At 44.5% G+C, this 22,401-nt stretch overlaps 1 protein-coding gene across 7 annotated transcripts in view; it reads right to left on the reverse strand.

Annotated features, from left to right (window-relative positions):
• Positions 1-1,983: 1,983 nt before the first annotated feature.
• PHF21B (PHD finger protein 21B) overlaps positions 1,984-22,401 on the reverse strand; it is a 71,644-nt gene continuing 51,226 nt past the window's right edge. For 5 of the 7 annotated variants that reach the window (XM_083181272.1, XM_083181270.1, XM_083181274.1 and 2 more), the window contains exons 4-13: positions 17,519-17,863; positions 17,114-17,245; positions 16,165-16,216; positions 14,725-14,801; positions 11,741-11,792; positions 9,933-9,955; positions 7,693-7,851; positions 5,352-5,424; positions 3,958-4,061; positions 1,984-3,330 (exon numbers count right to left, since the gene is read on the reverse strand). In XM_083181272.1, coding sequence (XP_083037398.1) covers positions 3,106-3,330; positions 3,958-4,061; positions 5,352-5,424; positions 7,693-7,851; positions 9,933-9,955; positions 11,741-11,792; positions 14,725-14,801; positions 16,165-16,216; positions 17,114-17,245; positions 17,519-17,863 — 1,242 coding nt within the window. In that variant the 3' untranslated portion in view covers positions 1,984-3,105. The remainder of the gene's footprint in view (positions 3,331-3,957; positions 4,062-5,351; positions 5,425-7,692; positions 7,852-9,932; positions 9,956-11,740; positions 11,793-14,724; positions 14,802-16,164; positions 16,217-17,113; positions 17,246-17,518; positions 17,864-22,401) is intronic. The other 2 variants (XM_083181273.1, XM_083181275.1) reach the window with 1 other exon arrangement.

A 22,401-nucleotide genomic window follows, 5' to 3' on the forward strand; every position in this document is an offset into this window, starting at 1 on the left:
GATAATGAGAACTTTCCAAATATCCTATTTTAAAGTGTAACAGAACGATGACTCCCACAGATATATAAGATTTAAGTGCAAAATGGTGAAGTTGTGAAACGGATGTTGGCAAGAAAAAGGTATCCACGGCGAATGATTTAGTTCTCAATCAATGTTCAATAGGATAGTGTTCCCTACGTCACTGGCTAAAACTGTCCTCCGAGAAGATTTTGCTCCCAGAATCGGAAATCAGCAATAAAGCAATAGACTATTTGGGGAGACGGGAGACGGGGGCACTAGGTGATTCAAGTATTTGTTTTCCTTATTTTAATAAAGTCATTCCTTACAAAATTGTCTACTGATGTTTTTTTGCCACGCTTGTTTACATATCAAAATTAAGTGGGAGTTCCCTAAATGTTAAAATCCTATCAGAATTTTGTCAAGCAAACTTTAAATCATTAAAAAAAAATTATTATAATTATTATTAATAGTAAAGATTGGTTTAGAATCCTGCCAATCACATGGTTTGTCAAGATTCAGAAATAACCTAATTCTTAATCCGACACCTCCATATTTGTAACAGAAGATCTAGGTGCAGTTGTTATTAGGAATATAAAAAGGTACAGATGTTCCGTAAAGTCATTTTACAGCATTGTCGGATGTGAATAAAACAATATTTCATTAAAAAAAAAATTCTCTCCATTAACATACAATGATAAAATTAATATCAACAAAAGCAACACAAAATTGTCAATCAAGTTTTAATGCATCATAGAGAAGTAAAACTACATTGTAATATTTAGGACAAACACTTTTTTCTATGCACACTAAATGGACTGTCCCGTAAATTAAACCAAAATAAATAAAAACTACTTTTAACAGTCCAAATACATTTCTTCATATATCCCCTGACATGTTCTAGCTGCACATTTTAATTTTTTTTATTTAAGAATAAAATAAACTTAAAAAACCCTTTAAACCTAAAAAACTACATTGCAAGCCATATTTAGAATGTGTAATTGGTGTAAAATAACCAATGTATAACAATTGTGTTTTTAATCAAGTTTGCTTTGTTCATCAGTAAAAGAATATAAAAATCTTGGTCAACCCATTGTTAAGTGTATTAAAATAGATCTGTATAGTACTGCACAGTTTCTCCCGGAGTTGTGAAAATGGTGGATGGGACCATTAAATGCTAATAGTAACCAACCACCAAACCGTTTTGTAAGACATTCACAACCGTGTGATATGCAAATGTACAGTAGAGCTGCCTTGCGTTGTATACTCGGCGTCAATGTTAATGTACTCTCAATATGAGATTTTTTTGATATTTTCTTTTCAAGCAGCCTATAATGAACGAAGCATATATTTCAGTGTCAAAACTTTAAAAACAAAAAAATTAAAAATGATCATAACATGCTGAAATGGGCAAGGGAGCCGGGAACACGTGTGCATATCTCTTCGAGATACTTCGTTAAAAAATATAATAAAAAAAAAATCAAATTCTTACACTGAATAAAGTGAGCGATAACAGCCAACAATTTAGGTAAAGCTACTGTAGTTTTGATTTATAAAGCAAAAATAAATGGTTTCAGCAAAATACATTTCTGGAAGGTGCTTATATCTTTTGGATTTTTTTTTTAAATGACTTTGACCATTTCCAAGCTGTTAATGTCGTAAACAATTAACTATCACATAGGTCTTAATGAGGGGAACAAAACATGTATGTTAAAATTAAATATCAGACAAGTTGCCTATCTTTTGAAATCAAACCTAGTTCACGTTAGTCTGTGGCCTATTAAATAGCTAGGCTAGGCTGACCGCTATGGTATCAGGAAGACTAGCTGTTGAAAAATAGAGGAACTAAGAATAATTTTAGAAGCAGGCTTTTAAAATAATACAAATAATAATAAAACATTAAAAAAAAAAAAAGACTTCCTTGCCTGCACAATCCCATCTACCTAATAACACAAAGCATTAAAAATGATATTTTTTCTTTAAAAAAAAAAAAACATGATATTACATCAGATATGAGAAACTCCATTTGAGGCAGTTTTTTCTGTACCATATAAGCAGATACTTCTGCAAGCGTAAAAATAAAAAAAATGCATATTGTTCCTTTCACATTTTACTTATTTTATAATAAAAATGCAGTACAAAAAAAGGTAAAGTTTTTTGGCATATTGTCTGTACTGGCAAAAAAATAAAAATAAATAATATCAATTTAAAAAAAAAATCTGTTGAAAAAACAAATAAAATATTTTTTTCTTTTTTTTTTACCAAAACGTAAATATTTTGACCTACCAAAGTTACCCACTTTGTCATTGTTAAATCTTTCAAGATGAAAAAAAAAAATATCTTAATGAGAAAAATACATCAATAGCAAAATAAGTAAAAATTAAGGAGTTTTACAGTTGTACTTTGTTAAATAGTTCGGCACGCATATACACAAGCATGAAAATACTTCAATATCCCACTAGAAATGCTAAGTTTATACAGTTTTTTTCTTTAATATATCTGCAAACCTCAGCTGTATTAATACTGGAAAAAAGTCAGCTTTTGTATGAAGGCTCTGAGAAATTTCTAACATAACCCTTTCCAATGGCCCCTTTAAACAATTAACCTGAATACATGTGGCAGATTTGATACGAAAGGGCTGTAAAGTAGTCCAAAAAAAAAAAAAACATTCGTACAATTTTTGATACCTATTCAAGTCCCCCAAAACTGGGGGTCCGAAACCCCTTTCAAACTAATTGTACTATATTTCAATCTTCAGACAAACAAAAGGTGATTTTTGAGGGGAATCTGGCAATTCCTTATGCAGTTTTTTTATTTTTCTCCATCTCTTTTAATAATTCCGAAGTGTTTTAAGGCCAACGTAAAATGAAGTGAAAAAATAAATAAATTGATAAGCACTGAAGGTGTCGCGGCATTTGGCGCGGCAAACCGCAATCTCTCTTCACCAACGCCGCAGTTGGGTCTAACCAGACACGTTCATGTGTTTGCGAGCCCTCTTGTACATCAATGCAATGGGTACGGGCGTGTTAGAAAAAAAGACAGGCCGGTCTTTTGTGTTCTTTCCTTCTTGGCAAAATTTGCTCAAAGTTATTGTTCCGTCTGGCTGTGTCAATTGTTACTGTGAGACTGCTGCAGGCCTTTGTGTAGAGTAGGGGTGGCGGAGGAGGGTTTGATCCAAGGGACCGTCAGCAAGGAAGAGGAGGTGGTTGTAGTCATGGTAACCTGAAGCATCTGCTCGTTCTGAATCAGCCTAATGAGAGTTTTCAGACGTTCCAAAGATGACTGAGTCCCCCTCTGCTGGGCCATCAAGCTATTCTTTAGCTCTAAGCATTTCTGTCACACGGGGAGAGAATAAAATACGATGGTTATATTACAAATGGACTCTACGGACGAATGGATGACACTAAAATGGACGAGTGTAATATTTTTGTGTGGTGCAATACACCACACTCAAAGATTAAGTACATATTATAGATTATACGGATGAACCGCTGGAGTCCGCTCACATCTCTAGTTGTAGGTCAAACAGCAAAACCACATTTTTGGGGGGAAAAAAAGTAATGTACAATTATTATCAATTTGGGGTTAGGCACTAGAAGGGAAGTTTAAGGTCAGGGGGAAGGAACGTATACTTATCGGACCTTGTGGACTTATGAACAAGGAGGAAGCCACATAAATGGATTCGTCCAATAAAATCACAGAAGGCTTCCGCCACTGAAGCGGCCATGATTTCACATTTAGAACTTTTAGCGGGGTTAGAAGTCCCTTGTTGCCTAAAACGAATGAAACCGCTTTATAGCTGGTCACATCGCTATGGACAATACACAACCGCATGGGTATAGCGGATTTTGAATATGGTCACTCTGTACCCAGCTACATCACGCGCAATTACAGTATCTCTGCGGAACACAGCACTAACACCAAGGCAAGGAAGCCTAACATGGCGTTTAACGTTCTCACCTTCATGGCGTTGTTCAGGAGTCGCTCTTGATCTTCGAGCTGTCTCTGTTCGTGTTTCAGTTCATTGCCTTTCTTCAAAAGCTTCCGCTTCTCTTCTTCTTTCACTGTAAAAGAACGCAGCGGGTCAGCCGGGGCTCGCACTGTACAAATACATGCTGGGTAGTGACCTCCGGAACCGAGGTTACCCCCTACTTTCATGCTGCTAGGTCTACATCTCGCTTGTCATCGAAAATGCTTCTACATGGCAATGTAGGAAAACATAGGAAAACATAGGAAAAGATCATCCTTGAGGTTTTTTTTTTTTACTTTTTTTTGCAGTTTCGACCTGCTATGTCACACCCCTCCAACTGTCATTATTTAAACCCAGCCTGTAAAACGGCAGTAAGGAGCTGATTGGCTGGTAAGACTCTCCAAGTCTTAATGAATAGACCCCTTGATCTGTAAATATGTGGAAGGTGTAGATGTCAACCTCGAATGGTATCATTTTATTGTTTTGTAGGGTAAAATATATATTCTTTATGTTTTTGTCTTTAGAACCCTATATTACTCTATGGAAGCAATGCACTTTATTTTCCATGTCAAGTCAGCAATACAGTGTAACAAAAGCAGCAAAAGTTCAGTGTTTCTCACTCACGGGACACCAAGGGGTGGAGCCTGGGCGGGCACAAAGTGTCCCACTCCGCCACATGACATGGCCACACCTCCTTCATGTGCCTTTTTATTTTTTTATTAACCCGCTTAAACTCTATTATCTTGGAATCCTAACAGTTCAAGTTATTAAGATATCTTCTAATCGGCGCCGTCTGTAGATCTGTTCTTACATAGTTACATAGTAGGTGAGGCTGAATAAAGACTTGCGTCCATCTAGTTCAACCTATCCCTTGTTGTATAGTATGTTATGATATTTTAAAGACAGATTTTGATACTTATTCGTACCCATGGATGTTTTTAACCAATAAATGTTTATCCAATCTTATTTATTTGTTCTATTATGTTAGTCAAAAAGAACACGTGTTATAGCTAGAATATCTGGAAAACATGCACTGTTAGGGCTCCAGTAGGACAGAGTTTGAGAAACACTAAGTTAGTCAAAGATACTGGAAAAGGTACATGAAGGGGGTGTGGTCATGCCATATGGGAGGGACCGGTATCCGCCCTTCTTGTATCCTGGCACCGATTGGTTGCTACGAGTTACAGCGAATTAGGGCTCTTAACACTCGGACAGTAAATAAACCTCATAAGGGCTTACCTAATACCACAGTGCAAACAGCACCAATACAATATCAGCTTTGACCAGACGGACTGCGCCAGACTGCTAAAAGCCTCTATCTGATTGGCTGTTAAGCCCCATGGTCTCTTTATGTAGAAGTAATAAGAACAGAAAAGGGTCGCACCTGTTTTATGTGTCACGTAAGACTGGACAATGGCAAGTGCCCCACTCCATGGCACGGGTTCCTTCTTTAATACCTAATGGGAAGACCGGAAGAGCGATGTTACGGTTATATGGAATGTTATGTGTTTAATCTAAAACATAAAAGGAAAAGAAGAATTAGCAGAAACAAGGTACAAAGGGGAAAGGGAACCAGCTTCTCCTGTGATCGGTCTCAGTAGGAAGTGGGAGCGGATGAATGGGGTAGAACATACTGCAAGACGGGAGCGGATATACGTCAATTGGAAACATACAACTTTTTTCGCAGTTGCTACTAGGACTACTTTGTCAGTTTACCAGTAAATAACTTACGGTATATACCGCAAGAGTGACCATGGTTACCGCAAATACCACACTCCCCACTTGTCACAGAAACCAGAAGATTTACTAAAGCTTCTAAAACAGACCTAACGTGGTGTTGCCGTAGCAACCAGATTATTTTCTAGAATGCCACTGAGAAATGATAGAGCTAATTTGATCGGTTTGGTTGCTACAGGCAACATGCCCACTTGTTTGATTTAGAAGCTTAGTAAATCTATCCCCTTGTTGTTCTTTTGTACGGTGTGGATCGGGTGTCTGTCCTGTAAAAAACATCGCTGGACTGAGGAGGAAAGTAACAGGTGTGGGAGCGAAGCCCTCGGCAATCCCTTATTAGCAACGAACACCAAGAAAGTGACATCTGACCGACCTGTGATTTATCAAGAAGTCTCTAGATACAAACATGACAGTCAGAGGTCCATGACCAGTATCATAACATCCAGGAGGTAAGTACAGGAGTTCAGGTTAGAGTTAGACTATGGGAAGGGGAGGGTAAGAGTTAGGCTGTGGGATGAGTAAAGTTAGGGTTAGTTTGGGACATTAGGATTAGGCTGTGGGATGGGGAAGGGTAGGATTAGGCTGTGGGATGAGTACTGTTAGGGTTAGGCTTTGGCATTAGGATTAGGCTGTGGGATGGGGAAGGTTAGGATTAGGCTGTTGGATGAGGAAGGTTAGGGTTAGGCTGGGCGGATCAGGCTGTGGGATGAGGAAGGTTAGGATGGGGGAATTAGGATTAGGCTGTGGGATTGGGAGGGTAAGGGTTAGGCTGTGGGATGAGTAGGGTTAGGCTGGGGCATTAGGATTAGGCTGTAGGATGGGGAAGGTTAGAGTTAGGATGAGGAAGGTTAGGGTTAGGATGGGGGGATTAGGATTAGGCTGTGTGATGGGGAAGGTTAGGATTAGGCTGTGGGATGGGAAGGTTAGGATGGGGGAATTAGGATTAGGCAAGGTTAAGGTTAGGATGGGGGGAATTAGGATTAGACTCTTGGATGGGGAAGGTTAGGGTTTGGCTATAGGATGGGAAAGGTTATGGTTAGGCTGAAGGATATTACACTGTGGGATGGGAAGGTTAGGGTTAGGATGGGGGAATTAGGTTTAGGCAAGGTTAAGGTTAGGATGGGGAGAATTAGGATTAGGCAAGGTTAAGGTTAGGATGGGGGGAATTAGGATTAGACTCTTGAATGGGGAAGGTTAGGGTTTGGCTATGGGATGGGAAAGGTTATGGTTAGGCTGAAGGGGATTACACTGTGGGATGGGAAGGTTAGGGTTAGGATGGGGGAATTCGGATTAGGCAAGGTTAAGGTTAGGATGGGGAGAATTAGGATTGGACTTGTGGATGGGGAAGGTTAGGGTTAGGCTGAAGGGCTGAAGGGGATTACACTGTGGGATGGGAAGGTTAGGGTTAGGATGGGGGAATTAGGATTAGGCAAGGTTAAGGTTAGGATGGGGAGAATTAGGATTGGACTCTTGGATGGGGAAGGTTAGGGTTAGGCTGAAGGGGATTACGCTGTGGGATGGGGAAGATTAGGGTTTGGCTGAGATATAAGTGGGTTAGTGCTATTAGAGTTAGGGTAAATTTACATACTGGGATGTGTTGGGATTCTGGCCGTCGGCATCCCGCTGTTGGTCTTTTGCAGGAATGTTGAACCCAACCCAACCCCACTCTGTGTCTTACCTCGGAGGCCCAATGCAAAATCCTTTATGACACAAATGGCATCGGTTACAACCCAACCCTTGCTATGTGATGGTACGGTCACCATAGCAATGTTGGGTTGTGCATCCAGTCCGTACTGTTAGTGAAGGTGACAAGTCCTATCGAAAGTTGAGTCACAAACATTTAAAAAGGTGGCATGGAAAAGCCATTTCATTTTAGGGCTGAACTAAGGTGATACTTTTCCTATTTATGAACCCGACCCAGGGGGTGTAAACAGGTTTACAAATAATTTTAGTACAACAACAATGGAAGAATGTCGTACACCGCTTCTCACCTTTTGGTGGCACTTTGGGCACATCCAGACCCCCTTGGGTGCTATTTTCACCGGCGAGTCTAAGCAGTCTAAATGGTAAGCTCTTGGGCAAGTGCCGCAGGGCTGCAAGTTATTGGCACCTTTGCACGCTGAGCAGTGTTCGTCGTGGATGATGTCGCCCTGTTCAAAAAGGAGAGAGAACAATGAATAGATCGATCAGAGGACGAACTAGAACAGAGGAAATGAACACGGAACCTGGGGAGCCCAGTGGTGAGAGGAGATTATGGGGCCGATGAATGGTTTAGTCCTAATTGGTGGTCTATATGCAATGCTCTGTCCGAAAATGGCAGATTTTGGGGCGGGCACTGAAGTTATTTGACGGCAGCCGCTTGCCCCAAGCACTCATGGACACGCGTTCAAAGGGGTACGTCCAGTGTTTCTATGAAATAATGGGCGGTCCCCTGCGTCCGCCCACCTAAGGCGTTCGCTCCGGGGTTTTTGCACAGGAGCATATTCACATATACGCAAACACTAACAATCGGACAGGGTAGCAAATTCGTCTCACGACGAGTGGGTCTAATTAGCCCCCTTCGTGCCAAAAGCAAACACAGAACAGCAAGGACGGGGCACGAATTACATGCGGAGTATCTATGTGATGGGTTCCCGATTCCATGCAAACCACATACAATTCCGATGTTTGCGCACTTGAGAAACAGTTCTATACCGTGTATGCGCAAAATATACGGTAAACCCCCTGGCACAAGCCTTGCCCAAAGCATTTGCACAAAGGTGCCATTGCATATAGGGGAGCTGCTACTAGAGAGAGGAGGAGCAGGTGGATTTATCGACAGTATCAAAGATGGTGGATTGGAAGCACCGATGGTACTACTAAATGCCGGGGGTGTGTGTGTATCAGGGCTTGCATTCACGTGGAAGTATCGATAGTGCAACGATGGTGGACTGGAACCACAGATGGTGCTACTACATACTGGGGGCTATCTCAGGGCTTGCATTCACGTGGAAGTATTGATAGTGCAACGATGGTGGACTGGAAGCACCGATGGTGCTACTACATGCCGGGGGGTGTATCAGGGCTTGCATTTAGGCTCACTCTTGTACACCAGGGGAACGCTGACATCATTATTTACATAGTATCGCTAGTGTGTGTCTCCAATAATGGGCAGACGCAGCAGCACCGACCCCGCAATTAGGCACCAAGTGTGTACAGAACCTTAAATCGGACTTGTCTCCATCAGCGGCTCCCATTATCATTGCATTTTAGTATATTAGTTATTTTAGTTAACGCCAGATTATATTACATAAAGGTACTACAGCCACGACACGTTTAAAGGTCGATGATAGGAAACACAGGGGGGGAGGTATAACATTAAAGAGGCTTCCTAAAATCTTCACAAACATATACAGTGGCTACGTGAAGTCATCATTCCTTCGCCCCATTACATATTCTATTGTCTTACGTCCTGGAATCATGGCGGATTTGTTCTGCAATTTTCTGACTCTGGTCTTTTAATTTCTAATGGAAAAAAGCTTCTCCTCAGCTAACCACTAGCTAAATAAGAGAACAATTTACTGCATAAGCGCTTAAGGTTCATTGGCCAAGTAATTAATGGACTGCAATCCACTGATGTGCAATCAGAGTTGTAATTCATTTAAGATTTAATACACCTGACTAATAGAGGTCCACACCGGATCTCCATCATAACAACTGATGTTTGGGATCCACCGATTTCACCCAAATCCTAGGTCTGTCTCAGGTTTCTGGTTATGGTCAGATTGTTTACGCTGCACCTTGGACACGGGTTATTCCCGATTCAGCCTTATTTAAACTGAACCAATGTCTGTCCTGCATGCCACTCCCTTGAGGCGGAGCTCTGCAGACAGCCAATCAGAAGCTTCTAAGCGTAAATGGGCCGGATAACCCAGTTCGAGCGGTATACACTGCACTCGTGCATGGGTCCAACCCTGGTAGCTAGATAGATAATCTCAAAACTGGGCCTGTAATGTAGGAGTTTGGGAACCTCTGCTTCCCCCAGACCACATTATGGCAAAGACCTTCTATTGGGTAAAACCCTTGACACTGTGAACTAGCGAATGGCCTCCGATACCAGCCTCGATTTTCCTGGGAGACCTTTAAACATGTTCTTGGCCGTGTTAATAACAGGGGGACGTAACATAAGAAGCACGTATAAGATATTTTCCCTAAAGACAGAAGGGTCTGGACAAATGCTGACAACACATACCTTAGTGCAGGGATCCAAATTCGCTAGCACAAGGAAGGGCAGAAAGACGTTAGTGGTCAAAGTAAAAAAAATATAAACTAAATGCAACAAAACTAGTACAGACATGTATTACACTTAACCCTTTGAGTGCCAAGTGAATTTGTCAAAACGGGAGTGGAAATAAATTGCCAAGCCAACATTTTGATTCATCCTAATGACCTGTTATTTTTACCTTGTATAGGATATAATATAATCTTTTTTTTTTTTTTTTACGCAACATTTTTTATTTGAATTTATATAACAAATGTGAACGACGCTGGGATTTTTATGGAGATTTTGGCATTCACAGGGTTAAGCAGTAAGTACTGAGAGATTAGTCCATTAACAAGTGTTTTAGCGTAATACACGGACACAATTCTGATTAAATCGTATGCGGCAGAGGTTTAAGGGTGGGTGAACGCTAGTGGCTCGGTCATATCGATGGTTGCGGACTATTGTGTCCACGCATAAATATAATGGGGGATAGGAATTTTCTTGAAGCCAGTTGGGGGGTTGTGCACGAAAGATTTACCTGTCAGATTCTACCATTTTCTAGGATGCAATATTTTTAGAAGCGTGATTGAATCTAGCCCTAGGAATCTGTGACATCACTGAGGCTAATTGGGGCCGTGACATCACAGGAAGTCAACACGAAGCGTTCCCAGCGCCGTACTCTACGGATCTTGGGAGCATTTGACTTCCCCCGACATTTAACTAGGAATTTCAAATTAAAATTTCCAATTTTCTGATTAGCTCCTAATCAATTAGGTCACAAAAACAGCCGCAGGTGCATTAATCATCCCACGTATTTCTCGTGTGAAGCACCCGATCATACTGCAATATTAATTAATGCCGTTACTGCTTAGAATGCAGAATATAGTTCATGAGAATATCACTCCGCTAGAACGAGTGAGAGCGTTCCCCCGAGGCACGGAGAGGTGTCTTGGAGCAAATTTCTAGGGCTGGATATAATGCAGAACAAGTCCGGTGGCTTTGGAGGATGTCGGCCAAACTCGTTTTAATAAAGGGGCGATCTTTCACAAAGCAAAACCATGCGGTGTAAATGATTGCCCTTTTTAAAACGAAACACCTGAGAGTTAGGCAAGGATCCCTCAGGACCAACGGACTCTGACAGCGCTATGTCCCGCCCCTATTCTGTATTCAGTACTGGCTGCTATTTTGTGGTGTGAACCAATGGGAGGTGCCTTAGTGAGGGGTGTGGTATAAAAGGTCAACAATGAAAAGGTCGACGGTGTTTAGGCACAAGGTCGAAGTAGACAAAAGGTGAACACAAGCATAAAAGATTTTGGTGTCAATCTGTACATTTCTTGAAATTCCAGCTTCGTGCGCCATGCTTCGGACAAGGTGCTACGCTAGGCACTCTTTACCGTTCCTTGCCAGATTATTAGGGTGCACCTGGAGAATGTGTATTATAAGGAATAACACAACGCCTACTGATGTCAGACAACAGCTCTTTAAATAGTCACCTGACCTCTTCTGGGACTTCCTCTCTCCCTTTAATGATAATAATGATTCCTTCTTTAATTAAGAGCTTTTAATTGCAAATTTCTGAGTTGGCTTTCTACATGTGACACATCATTAGGGTCAAGTTATTAAGGCAAAGTAAAATATAATAACGGGACGTGTATAGGACACTTGTCAGCTACAAGTAATGTACTGTACTGTAATAACCTGTGAGGGGGCAGTGACTGGGGGTACAGTAATGACAATGAGGTACAGTGGTTACACGAACAGTGATAGGTTCCCAGAGGGGGGGGGGGGCGACTTACCTCTCCCTGATATGAACGGATTGCTCAGATAGTGGGACGCCAGGCGTTTCCGCTGGAGACACAAAGAGAGAACGATCAAGACACAGAAATGACACATCCGCCATTGTGCTAAAAAATGCTCAGGTACACATGAATCTCAGCGGCCGGTTGGGTGAGATAATTGACCAGGATAAATATCAGGAACATAACAAGTAAAAAAAAAAAAAAAGTTCTGTGTATAATTTATACAACTCAATGAGCCTGATTCTGGTTTCCCGATGCATTGGACAATGAGCCTGATTCTGGTTTCCCGACGCATTGGACAATGAGCCTGATTCTGGTTTCCCGACGCATTGGACAATGAGCCTGATTCTGGTTTCCCGACGCATTTCACAAAGTATCGATGCTCCGTACTTTGAAAATGCGCCAGGCCCAAACTGTGCATGTGCACTCCGGGTCCTGTGTCATCGCCCGCATTACGGCTGGTGTCGTCAAGAGATTGACCATCTGCAAGTGTTTGCGGATCAGGGAAGGGTGAATCAATGACAGCCGTTTCCGGTGTCCCCATTAGATTTGCGGGAGTGCTGAGACCAGGATCTCAGTCTTATGACAGAGATTTCCCAACCTATTGGACGGAGCTGCGGCGGCCGCCGTGCGTTGGCCCCATAAGTCACCCGGGATATGGTCATTAGGTCAACAAGCATTGGGTCGACATGGGTCTAGGTCGACATGGGTATAGGTCGACATGTCATTAGGTCGATATGGGTAAGGTCAACAGTCGAAAGGTCGACATTGGGTTTTTCACTGTTTTTTGAGCCGACATGTGCCGACAGGCGGTATTTCATGCTACCCTACCATCCACCAGGGGATGGTGGGAGAATAAAATGGTGTCCCCGAAGCATGGGGAGCACAGCGAGCCATGCGAGGGGATGCGGTGCTACATTTCAGTGTCCATGTCGACTGTGTTGACATTTGGGTAAAAAAACAGTGAAAAAACTCCATGTCGACCTTTCTGCATGTCAACTTAATGGTGTCGACCAAATGCTTGTCAACCTAACTGTTGGAGACCTAATGATCCATTCCCAGTCACCCAGCCGGCCTGAAGGCGCTGCAGTGGATCACACATGCCAGTAGGAGGCGTCTAACTTATAGCAAACACCATTAGGATGCTTCCAAATAAGCACCAATAGTTTCTCCAACCGCATCTAAATCAGCCCCAGTGTGAAATTGGGTACTTGTGAGTTATCTGGGCGTCCGATTTTGGATCCGATATCGTATGCGATATCGTATGCGATATCGCATGCAAATCGCATGCAAATCGTAAGTACAAAATCGGGAGCCTCACAAGTACCGATTTGCTATTCATTTCATTACCCCACTATCCCCAAAGTGTGTCTATCAACGTGAACCCGAAGCGTGGCGAGCGCAGCGAGCCCGCGAGGGGCGGCGGTACGCGTCCTCCGACCTTTTCATGCCCTACTATCCACTAGGGCGTGGAGTGAGAATAGAATAGTGTGGCGAGCGCAGCGAGCCACCGAGCCCGAAGCGTGGCGAGCGCAGCGAGCCCCGCGAGGGGACGCGGACACCTTCACAGGTATCCGCGTGCCCTTGCGGGCTTCACAGGTGTCCGCGTCCCCTCGCGGGGCTCGCTGCGCTCGCCACGCTTCGGGCTCGGTGGCTCGCTGCGCTCGCCACACTATTCTATTCTCACTCCACGCCCTAGTGGATAGTAGGGCATGAAAAGGTCGGAGGACGCGTACCGCCGCCCCTCGCGGGCTCGCTGCGCTCGCCACGCTTCGGGTTCACGTTGATAGACACACTTTGGGGATAGTGGGGTAATGAAATGAATAGCAAATCTGATGCAAATCGCATGCTAAATCGCATGTAAATCGCATGTAAATCGCAAATCGGATCCGATATCGTATGCGATATCGTATGCGATATCGCATGCAAATCGCATGCAAATCGTAAGTACAAAATCGGACGCCCGGATAACTCACAAGTACCTGAAATTGTATTTGACCACCATAATTCCCTGTTAGACCAAAACCGACGCGAGGAGGAGAAATCTAAATTTGCTCCGACTTCAAGAGAAAAAGGAAGACGAGACTGTCCCAGCGCTGATAATAATACTCTGTTAAATAATTATTAATAGATAAATACAGGATTTTGGACCATTAATACAAAAGACCAGCCACTGACTGTCTTATAATTATGTCCACGACCCCTTATTTGCAGGGGATGCAGTTAATATCCCGGCGGTCGGGATCCCGGCGTTCAGAATCCCGACGCCGGAATCCCGACCGCCGAAATACCGACATATTCTCCCTCCGTGGGTGTCCACGACACCCCTGGAGGGAGAATAAATTAGTGTGCCGAGCGTAGCGAGGCACCGGGCCCGCTGCGTGGCGAGCGCAGCGAGCCCGCAAGGGGGGGCGATCCACGTCCCCCCCTTGTCGGCATTTCGGCTGTCGGGATTCCGGCGTCGGGATTCTGAACGCCGGGATCCCGACCGCCGGGATTCAGTACTGAATCCATTTGCAGTCAGGCCTGTATTTCCATACTCGTCAGTGGTTTTCTGTTCACAATTGCACAAGTTTTTATCCTCCATCCCTTACAATAGGAGAAGACTCAATCTGATTATTCAGCAGTTCATGTTGAAGGGGGTAAAATTGCTCTACGCAGTAATCTTGCAAGTACTGAATAAACGACGGCGAACATTACACATCATAGCTGACTGTCACAAAACACAAAGCAATTACATCGACTTCTATTCATTTGCCAATTTATTTTCCAAACATGAGAAGTCCCCCAGCTTGCGCCTCTGAATATGCATGAACGGATCATTCGATTTATCCCACAGTCAGCCCCCCTCCCTCCCCTGTACGCAGGACGCAGCACGGAGCTGCTGGCTCATTGTACTGTGTATTCCGCGTCTCTGCCTTAGCTGGGAAGCACTCTAACATTGGGTAAGACATGGAAACTTTCTCCTTATTGGTTCATACCTCTGGTTCTAGTAGGCCGCTGTACGCTGGATTGGCCGTGCTTCTCCTCTTCCGCTCATGCCGCTTGCTTTGGATTTCTGTGGACGCGGAAACACACGGTCATTGGTATTTTATATATATATGTGTGTGTGTGGCCAGGGAGAGGTATATGTGTGACACTGGCTGTTAAAACGTTTTTGTCGGATCTGACACCAACTCGATAGTCGGAATTCAATGTTCCGACTGTCAAGTGTTGGAAAGTCCGTAAATGGTCAGAAACGGATTCGGATTGTCGGAAAACGGACGTGAATTCATCAATCCACGGATGTCTCCAACAAAACAGATTAGATTTTAAAAGAGTAGGATTGGACAGCCTCCAATGCCGTCGTTATCGGCAGCATTGAATAGGTGAGTGCGGATATTTCTCACCTGTCGGGAAATATCGCCAAAGATTGAATTGCCACCAAAGTCTGTTTGTTTGTCTGATTGTGATAAACTCTGAGATCCCTGAACAGATTGCGATGCTGTTTTCATCATTGTTAATTATCCCAGGCAGGTTTTAGGCTAAGAATAATCACAATAGGGGGGGCTGTGGGCGGAGCCCTATGGGGAGGGGCCCCAGGCCCTATTCTCGGCAAGTTGGAAGTGACCGGCAGTCGCTCCTCAATAGCGACCGATGTATATATTACCAAATATCCTTGGTGCAAGAGAGAAGTCTGATATTGGGCGGAAATCTGCATTGGCGTAGACAAATGGCGTACAAACCGCTCGTAATGCCACATACATGCCCGCGGCCCGCGTGCCCTACGCGTAAATGCCCAGTCACAATATACAGCATGGCAAAAAAGTGAACGCTCAGCAAAATATCTTAAACGAGCTGTTGCATCAAACACGTAACGAGGGTAGGAAGCCTTGATAGATGTAAATATTATGCTAATTAAATGGAGTGTGGAAAGAGACGTAGAAGACCGTGAAATGGAAGGCATCTACGTACCGGGACATTGTGCTAGCGGGAGAACGTCAATGTAAGCAGATAACGGAGTTTATTACAGGCGCAAAAAACAGATGGAAGTGCCGCTGCCGTTATGGGAATAGCCTGAGCGTTAATACCGTTTACTGCAGATTAACGCATCTTTGTTTTTGTTTTTTCCTTTAGAAGTGGAGTGTTTGTTCTAAGTGGACAAAGGACTAATGAATTGCTCCCCAGGTAATGACGAGTATTGACAGTAGTCGTGCTTGCAGCAGATGTAGACTGTCAGCAATCATTACAAGTGTAGAACCCTCACACACACATACAGAGAACCACCACCCACCCAACCACCACGGACGCAGGGCACTTAAGATAGGGGGCCCTGTTCTCAGTCTATCGGTGAATTGGTCGGACCTGTTTGTAAAGGTGAAGTTCCAGGTGGTGGAACCGGGCGGTGGCCTGCTGAGAAGTTCATGTTTTATCCAACTCACCTTCCAAATGTTCCGTAGTGACGAGGCCTAGTGCTACCATGAAGGCGATTTTCTGGGGAAAGAGAGTGAAAACCATGGCGTGATATCACTGTGAAGATCATACAAATGCAGCCGCATGCACAGTGTTTGAATCGCAAAACTAACCAGTGGTGCCGACAGGTCAGACGGGCCCGGGAGAAATTGTGGGGGTGTGGCTACTGCGAGGAGGAGAGGCCTCTGGGGGGGGGCGTGGCCACATCCCATAAATAAATAAACAAGAGAGAGAGAGATGACAGGCTGCCACTGCTGTAGCTCTCCCCACACAGCACTCAGAAGCATGTGATGAGCTTCGGAGAGAGGCTGTGCTGCAGCTGGTCATCTCTCTCCCCCACCCGGCTCCCCCCTCCCTGAGGAAGCGCCCCCCCCCCCCCCCCCTCGATGGCCCTGCTTATAACTACCTGGACACAGTTATAGTACTGCTGGTACGTCTGTGTACATGTAGCACACTTACAGACCCTCTTGGGATGTTTGGGAGACCTGCGAATCTCTATGTAAAAAGAGGAATCCCTTTTAACCTTTTGCGTGCCACCATCTATATGAGAGATGTTCAAAACATCTGCTAAAAATCCCAGCGTCGCTCACATTTGTTATATTAACTCAAATATAATATAAAGAGTAAAAACAGATTCTATTTCCTATATAAGGGTAACATTACAAGTCATTACAATGGATAGAAAAGGTGTGCTCGGCAAACATCCTCTGCTGAGTTTTTACATTGGGAAGCTGTGATTGGCTGAATTATATCCCCTCCCTCTTCTAACGTGCCAATCGGGTGGAATTCAAGGTAGGGCTGAGCATATGCAGGGCCTCGTGTCGACCTTTTGACCTTTCCATTGTCAACTTAATGCAAAAACAATACAATGCTGCTACTGAAGGGTCCCAGATCCTTCTAAGCTACATGGAATGTTACCTTTCTTACCTCTGGATTCTCCTCCTTTCTCTTTTTGGAAGCTGGGGGTCCCTGAGGCGGTTGTTCATAAGGTTTGGAGCGGTCGGCCTTGCTGTCCGGCTTGCTTTGAACTTGCGGCTGTATAATGATTACCTAGGACACATATAAAGTCGGCATGACAACAGTTAAATGATCTGCACCAGTCTTTTCACATCGTGAATGAAACATGGCTGACTGAGCTGAGGCCTACCGTATTCAATGTGGGATTTCCCAGAATGCATCAGTGAGGCGCTACAGGAATCTGGTACACCACCCCCTCTACTACACTATTACATAGTACAACCACATTCCTTACAACTACAGTGCATGTCAACCGTGCCACTGATCGATAAAGATATTGTTGTTGATGTTAATCTCTCCACCCACCTTGCTGTCAGCGCTGATTAGGAGCGGTTGAACTTTGATAGAGTCGTTAACCACCGACATAGTGCTGGTGCTCAAGGGGGTTGCATTGCTGGGTGAGGTTGATATGATGGCGTAGGCCACTCCTGCGCCGCTCAGGGGCGAGGAGATCATTGGTTCCGCGGTGCTCTTCGTCTGCCCGTTGGAAGCCTGGAGGTGGCTGACTGTGTTGTTGGCGGTCGGGAGGGCCGGGCTGGGGTTTTTGATGCTGACGACTGTGGCCTTTTGAAATGTAGGGGGTTGTTTAGAAGGCTTGTCTCTGCATGGGGAGATGGGGAGGCTGTCTGGAATCAGAGTCTTTGGCCTAACCTGCAATCAAATAGATAGGTACACATGTATGTATTAAATAATGTAACATTAATCTGTTATAAGAGAAGACAATTAGTATTAATTAAAAGCAGAGACTAATTTTATTATAAGCTAGAACACAGGAGGCTGGCAGAGCATGCTGGGAGCTGTAGTTCCACAGACTGCCGCAGAGAAATCTAGAAACAAATTTGACAAAGTTGTGGGTATTTTTGAGCCCTTTGGGCGTTAAACGTAAAGCGGCTCCCACATCTCTGCCACCTGGTGGCATAATGAGTAATGTCAGGCGGCTTCAGTATTTATGAACTAGATGGTGTCAGGTCAAAGATCTAAAGACATCATTTCTGCTGGACGATCCAGCAAATATGCTGAATCATTAAGCAAGCGCGTGCTTCGAGGTGACGCTGGCTGCAGTGATTTGCTGATGTTTGTCACAGCCATGGAGGCTGCTGGGGGAAGAGGAGCGCTGGCAAACTAGCTGCCTGCAAGACTCAGGAAGAGTCCGGAGTAAATGTATGCCTTTGGGTTAACCAACCCAATTCTCATAATCACTCACACTGCGGGGGTCAAGAGGGCGGAAATGAAGCTGTCGGACCAGCGAAGCGCTTGCCAGATGCATTTTTGGGAGGTCCTGTGGAAGAACCGTAAATAAATCATGCCACAGGTTCCACGAGGAATTATTATTCTATCTAGTACAGCAGTACGGATGGTGTAATGGTTAGCATTACTGCCTCACAGCACTGAGGTCATGGGTTCTATTCCCACCATGTGTTATATATACAGGGCAGTACGGATGGTGTAATGGTTAGCATTACTGCCTCACAGCACTGAGGTCATGGGTTCTATTCCCACCATGTGTTATATATACAGGGCAGTACGGACGGTGTAATGGTTAGCCTTACTGCCTCACAGCGCTGAGGTCACGGGTTCTATTCCCACCATGTGTTATATATACGGGGCAGTATGGACGGTGTAATGGTTAGCATTACTGCCTCACAGCACTGAGGTCATGGGTTCTATCCCCACCAAGTGTTATATATATGGGGCAGTACGGATGGTGTAATGGTTAGCATTACTGCCTCACAGCGCTGAGGTCACGGGTTCCATTCCCACCATGTGTTATATATAAGGGGCAGTACGGATGGTGTAATGGTTACATTACTGCCTCACAGCGCTGAGGTCACGGGTTCCATTCCCACCATGTGTTATATATACCGGGCAGTACGGATTGTGTAATGGTTAGCATTACTGCCTCACAGCGCTGAGGTCATGGGTTCTATCCCCACCATGTGTTATATATACGGGGCAGTACGGATGGTGTAATGGTTAGCATTACTGCCTCACAGCACTGAGGTCATGGGTTCTATCCCCACCATGTGTTATATATACGGGGCAGTACGGACAGTGTAATGGTTAGCATTACTGCTCACAGCACTGAGGTAATGGGTTCTATCCCCACCATGTGTTATATATACGGGGCTGTACGGACGGTGTAATGGTCAGCATTACTGCCTCACAGCGCTGAGGTCACGGGTTCCATTCCCACCATGTGTTATATATACGGGGCAGTACGGATGGTGTAATGGTTAGCATTACTGCCTCACAGCACTGAGGTCATGGGTTCTATTCCCACCATGTGTTATATATACGGGGCAGTACGGATGGTGTAATGGTTAGCATTACTGCCTCACAGCGCTGAGGTCATGGGTTCTATCCCCACCATGTGTTATATATACGGGGGCAGTATGGATGGTGTAATGGTTAGCATTACTGCCTCACAGCGCTGAGGTCACGGGTTCCATTCCCACCATGTGTTATATATACCAGGCAGCACGGATGGTGTAATGGTTAGCATTACTGCCTCACAGCACTGAGGTCATGGGTTCTATCCCCACCATGTTTTATATATATACGGGGCAGTGCGGATGATGTAATGGTTACATTACTGCTTCACAGCACTGAGGTCATATGTTCTATCCCGACCATGTGTTATATATACGGGGCAGTACGGATGGTGTAATGGTTAGCATTACTGCCTCGCAGCGCTGAGGTCATGGGTTCTATTCCCACCATGTGTTATATATACGGGGCAGTACGGATGGTGTAATGGTTAGCATTACCGCCTCGCGGCACTGATGTCATGGGTTCTATTCCCACCATGCGTTATATATACGGGGCAGTACGGACGGTGTAATGGTTACATTACTGCCTCACAGCACTGAGGTCATGGGTTCTATCCCTACCATGTGTTATATATACGGGGTAGTACGGATGGTGTAATGGTTAGCATTACTGCCTCACAGCACTGAGGTCATGGGTTCTATTCCCACCATGTGTTATATATACGGGGCAATACGGATGGTGTGATGGTTAGCATTACTGCCTCACAGCGCTGAGGTCATGGGTTCTATCCCCACCATGTGTTATATATACGGGGCAGTACAAATGGTGTAATAGTTAGCATTACTGCCTCACAGCACTGAGGTCATGGGTTCTATTCCCACCATGGCCCTAACTGTGCGGAGTTTGTATATTCTCCCTGTGCTTGCGTGGGTTTCCTCCGGGTACTCCGGTTTCCTCCCACAATCCAAAAATATACTGGTAGGTTCATGGTCTCCCAATAAAAATTAACCCTAGAATGTCTGTGTGTGCGTGTACATGTGGTAGGGAATATAGAGTGTAAGCAGCGGAATATGTGTGCGCTATCAAAGCAATGTGTGTGTGTGTGTGTATAAATATATATTTATTTATATATATAATAAACCCGACCATCGAGGCTGGGGACTAATGCAGATCATTGCCGGTGATCCTGAATCGGCCCCACTATAAGAATCGTCCTATGAGCCACTGCTTTCATTAAATTCCCACTTGGGTCGATACGTGCGCTGGGTCTCAGCTGTATTACATGCGATCATTCCCCCTCCCCCCTCCCATGACGAACGCTATTCTGTATGGTCTGGGATTTACGTTATGCAGATAAACTGCCCAGAATTCAGTGATGTAATAAGTGGAATCTTCTAGGATGTTGTTTTGAAGAATAGAGAAAACCACCTGGCAGGATCCACAAGTGATAAGCAGCATTTAAGGGATTAATTATCTGCAGCAGGGATTAGGCCTGGAAGGAGGAAATACCTCGCGCTCACAATGATTGTTCTGATTATCAGTATCTCAGTGCTTACAGCGTGCACCTGCATTTTCTTCTTCACACTACAAGTCCCAGCTTAGCCTTCTCTAACTGTGAATACAGAGGTGTCCACAGTCATGCGAAACAGCCATTCTTGGTGCACAGGGTCACGTGAGAATCTTCTGGTCTTTAGGACAAAAATGCACCTTTGTCGCAGCGCACAAGAAGACTGTTCTGATTAATGTGTGATATGACCTTCGCATATTGTGTGCGACCGAGTCTCTAGATCCTAGTCGCACTGTGTTGCGTTTTCAGTGAAAGAGGACAGACATCGGCAGAGTTGCCCAGGACTCAGTCCAGGAACCTCTCACTGCATGACACATTGAGACTAATGCTGGGGACACACCAGAACGACTTGGCCTCAATTCCCCCAATTTCGACCGATTGTATGTACATTGGGCATGTTTTGGCATGTTTTAGATCCGACTCCGTTCCGATGCGCTGGTCGTTTGGCTGCAGTCAGGATTTGAAAATGATCCCGTCAACTGGGTACAGATCGTGATCAGATCATGTGCAGATCGCGCGACCATCGTATGATCCTCTCACGATCATGATCGTACTGGGGTGTACCCTACATAAGGGGGAAATTTACTAAAGCTTCTAAAAATGAAGAGAGGTGATCACGATGCTGATAGAAACCAATCAGCTTCTGTCTACCGATTCTTTATTGTATCCTAGACAGGATCTGATTGGTTGCATCCTAGACAGAATCTGATTGGCTGCGAGCTGAAATGCTGGTGTCTGGCAGCCGACAGTGTCAGAGCTGAGCAACAATTGAATCGCTCCACGGCGCCATCTGCTGGCGGCCAGAGCGCTGACAACTGAATTCTCCCGTAGAGCTATGAGTGGGTAGCTGGATGGTTGACAGTCAATAGGACCAGGCCGTATGGTCTTAATTTTTCGGGACACTTTCATACTTAACCGTTACCGATCCAAGTTCACATGGATGATAAAGTGTGCAGAGCCATTAACATGATGGCTACTTTAGCTTTGACTTTGAGCTGTGACAGTTCTTTGGCCACAAACTCTCCACCCCTCCCCCCAGTCCCTATCCACTCCTACCTCCAATCTCTGTATCCACAGCTCCCTCTCTCCATATCCATCAAGTTTGAAAAAAAGACCAGTGTCCCTGCAAAATTTGCTTTCACTTTTTATTATGACATCTTTTAGCACACAAAGGAGTAACTTGGTCTGTCGAGTGGTCAGTGGTGGTACTTCACCTCATAAAGGTGAGGAGTAGTTAGCTATATATATTTATATATATTAGAATTGCTGGATGCATGGTTTGCCTTTGGTAGTGTATGGCTCAGGACAAACGATGTGATATTGTGAGTTCTAGAACAGGAACCTTTGATAT

Source organism: Crinia signifera, chromosome 4 (assembly GCF_055691185.1).
Source record: "Crinia signifera chromosome 4, ASM5569118v1, whole genome shotgun sequence".
NCBI lineage: Eukaryota > Metazoa > Chordata > Amphibia > Anura > Myobatrachidae > Crinia > Crinia signifera.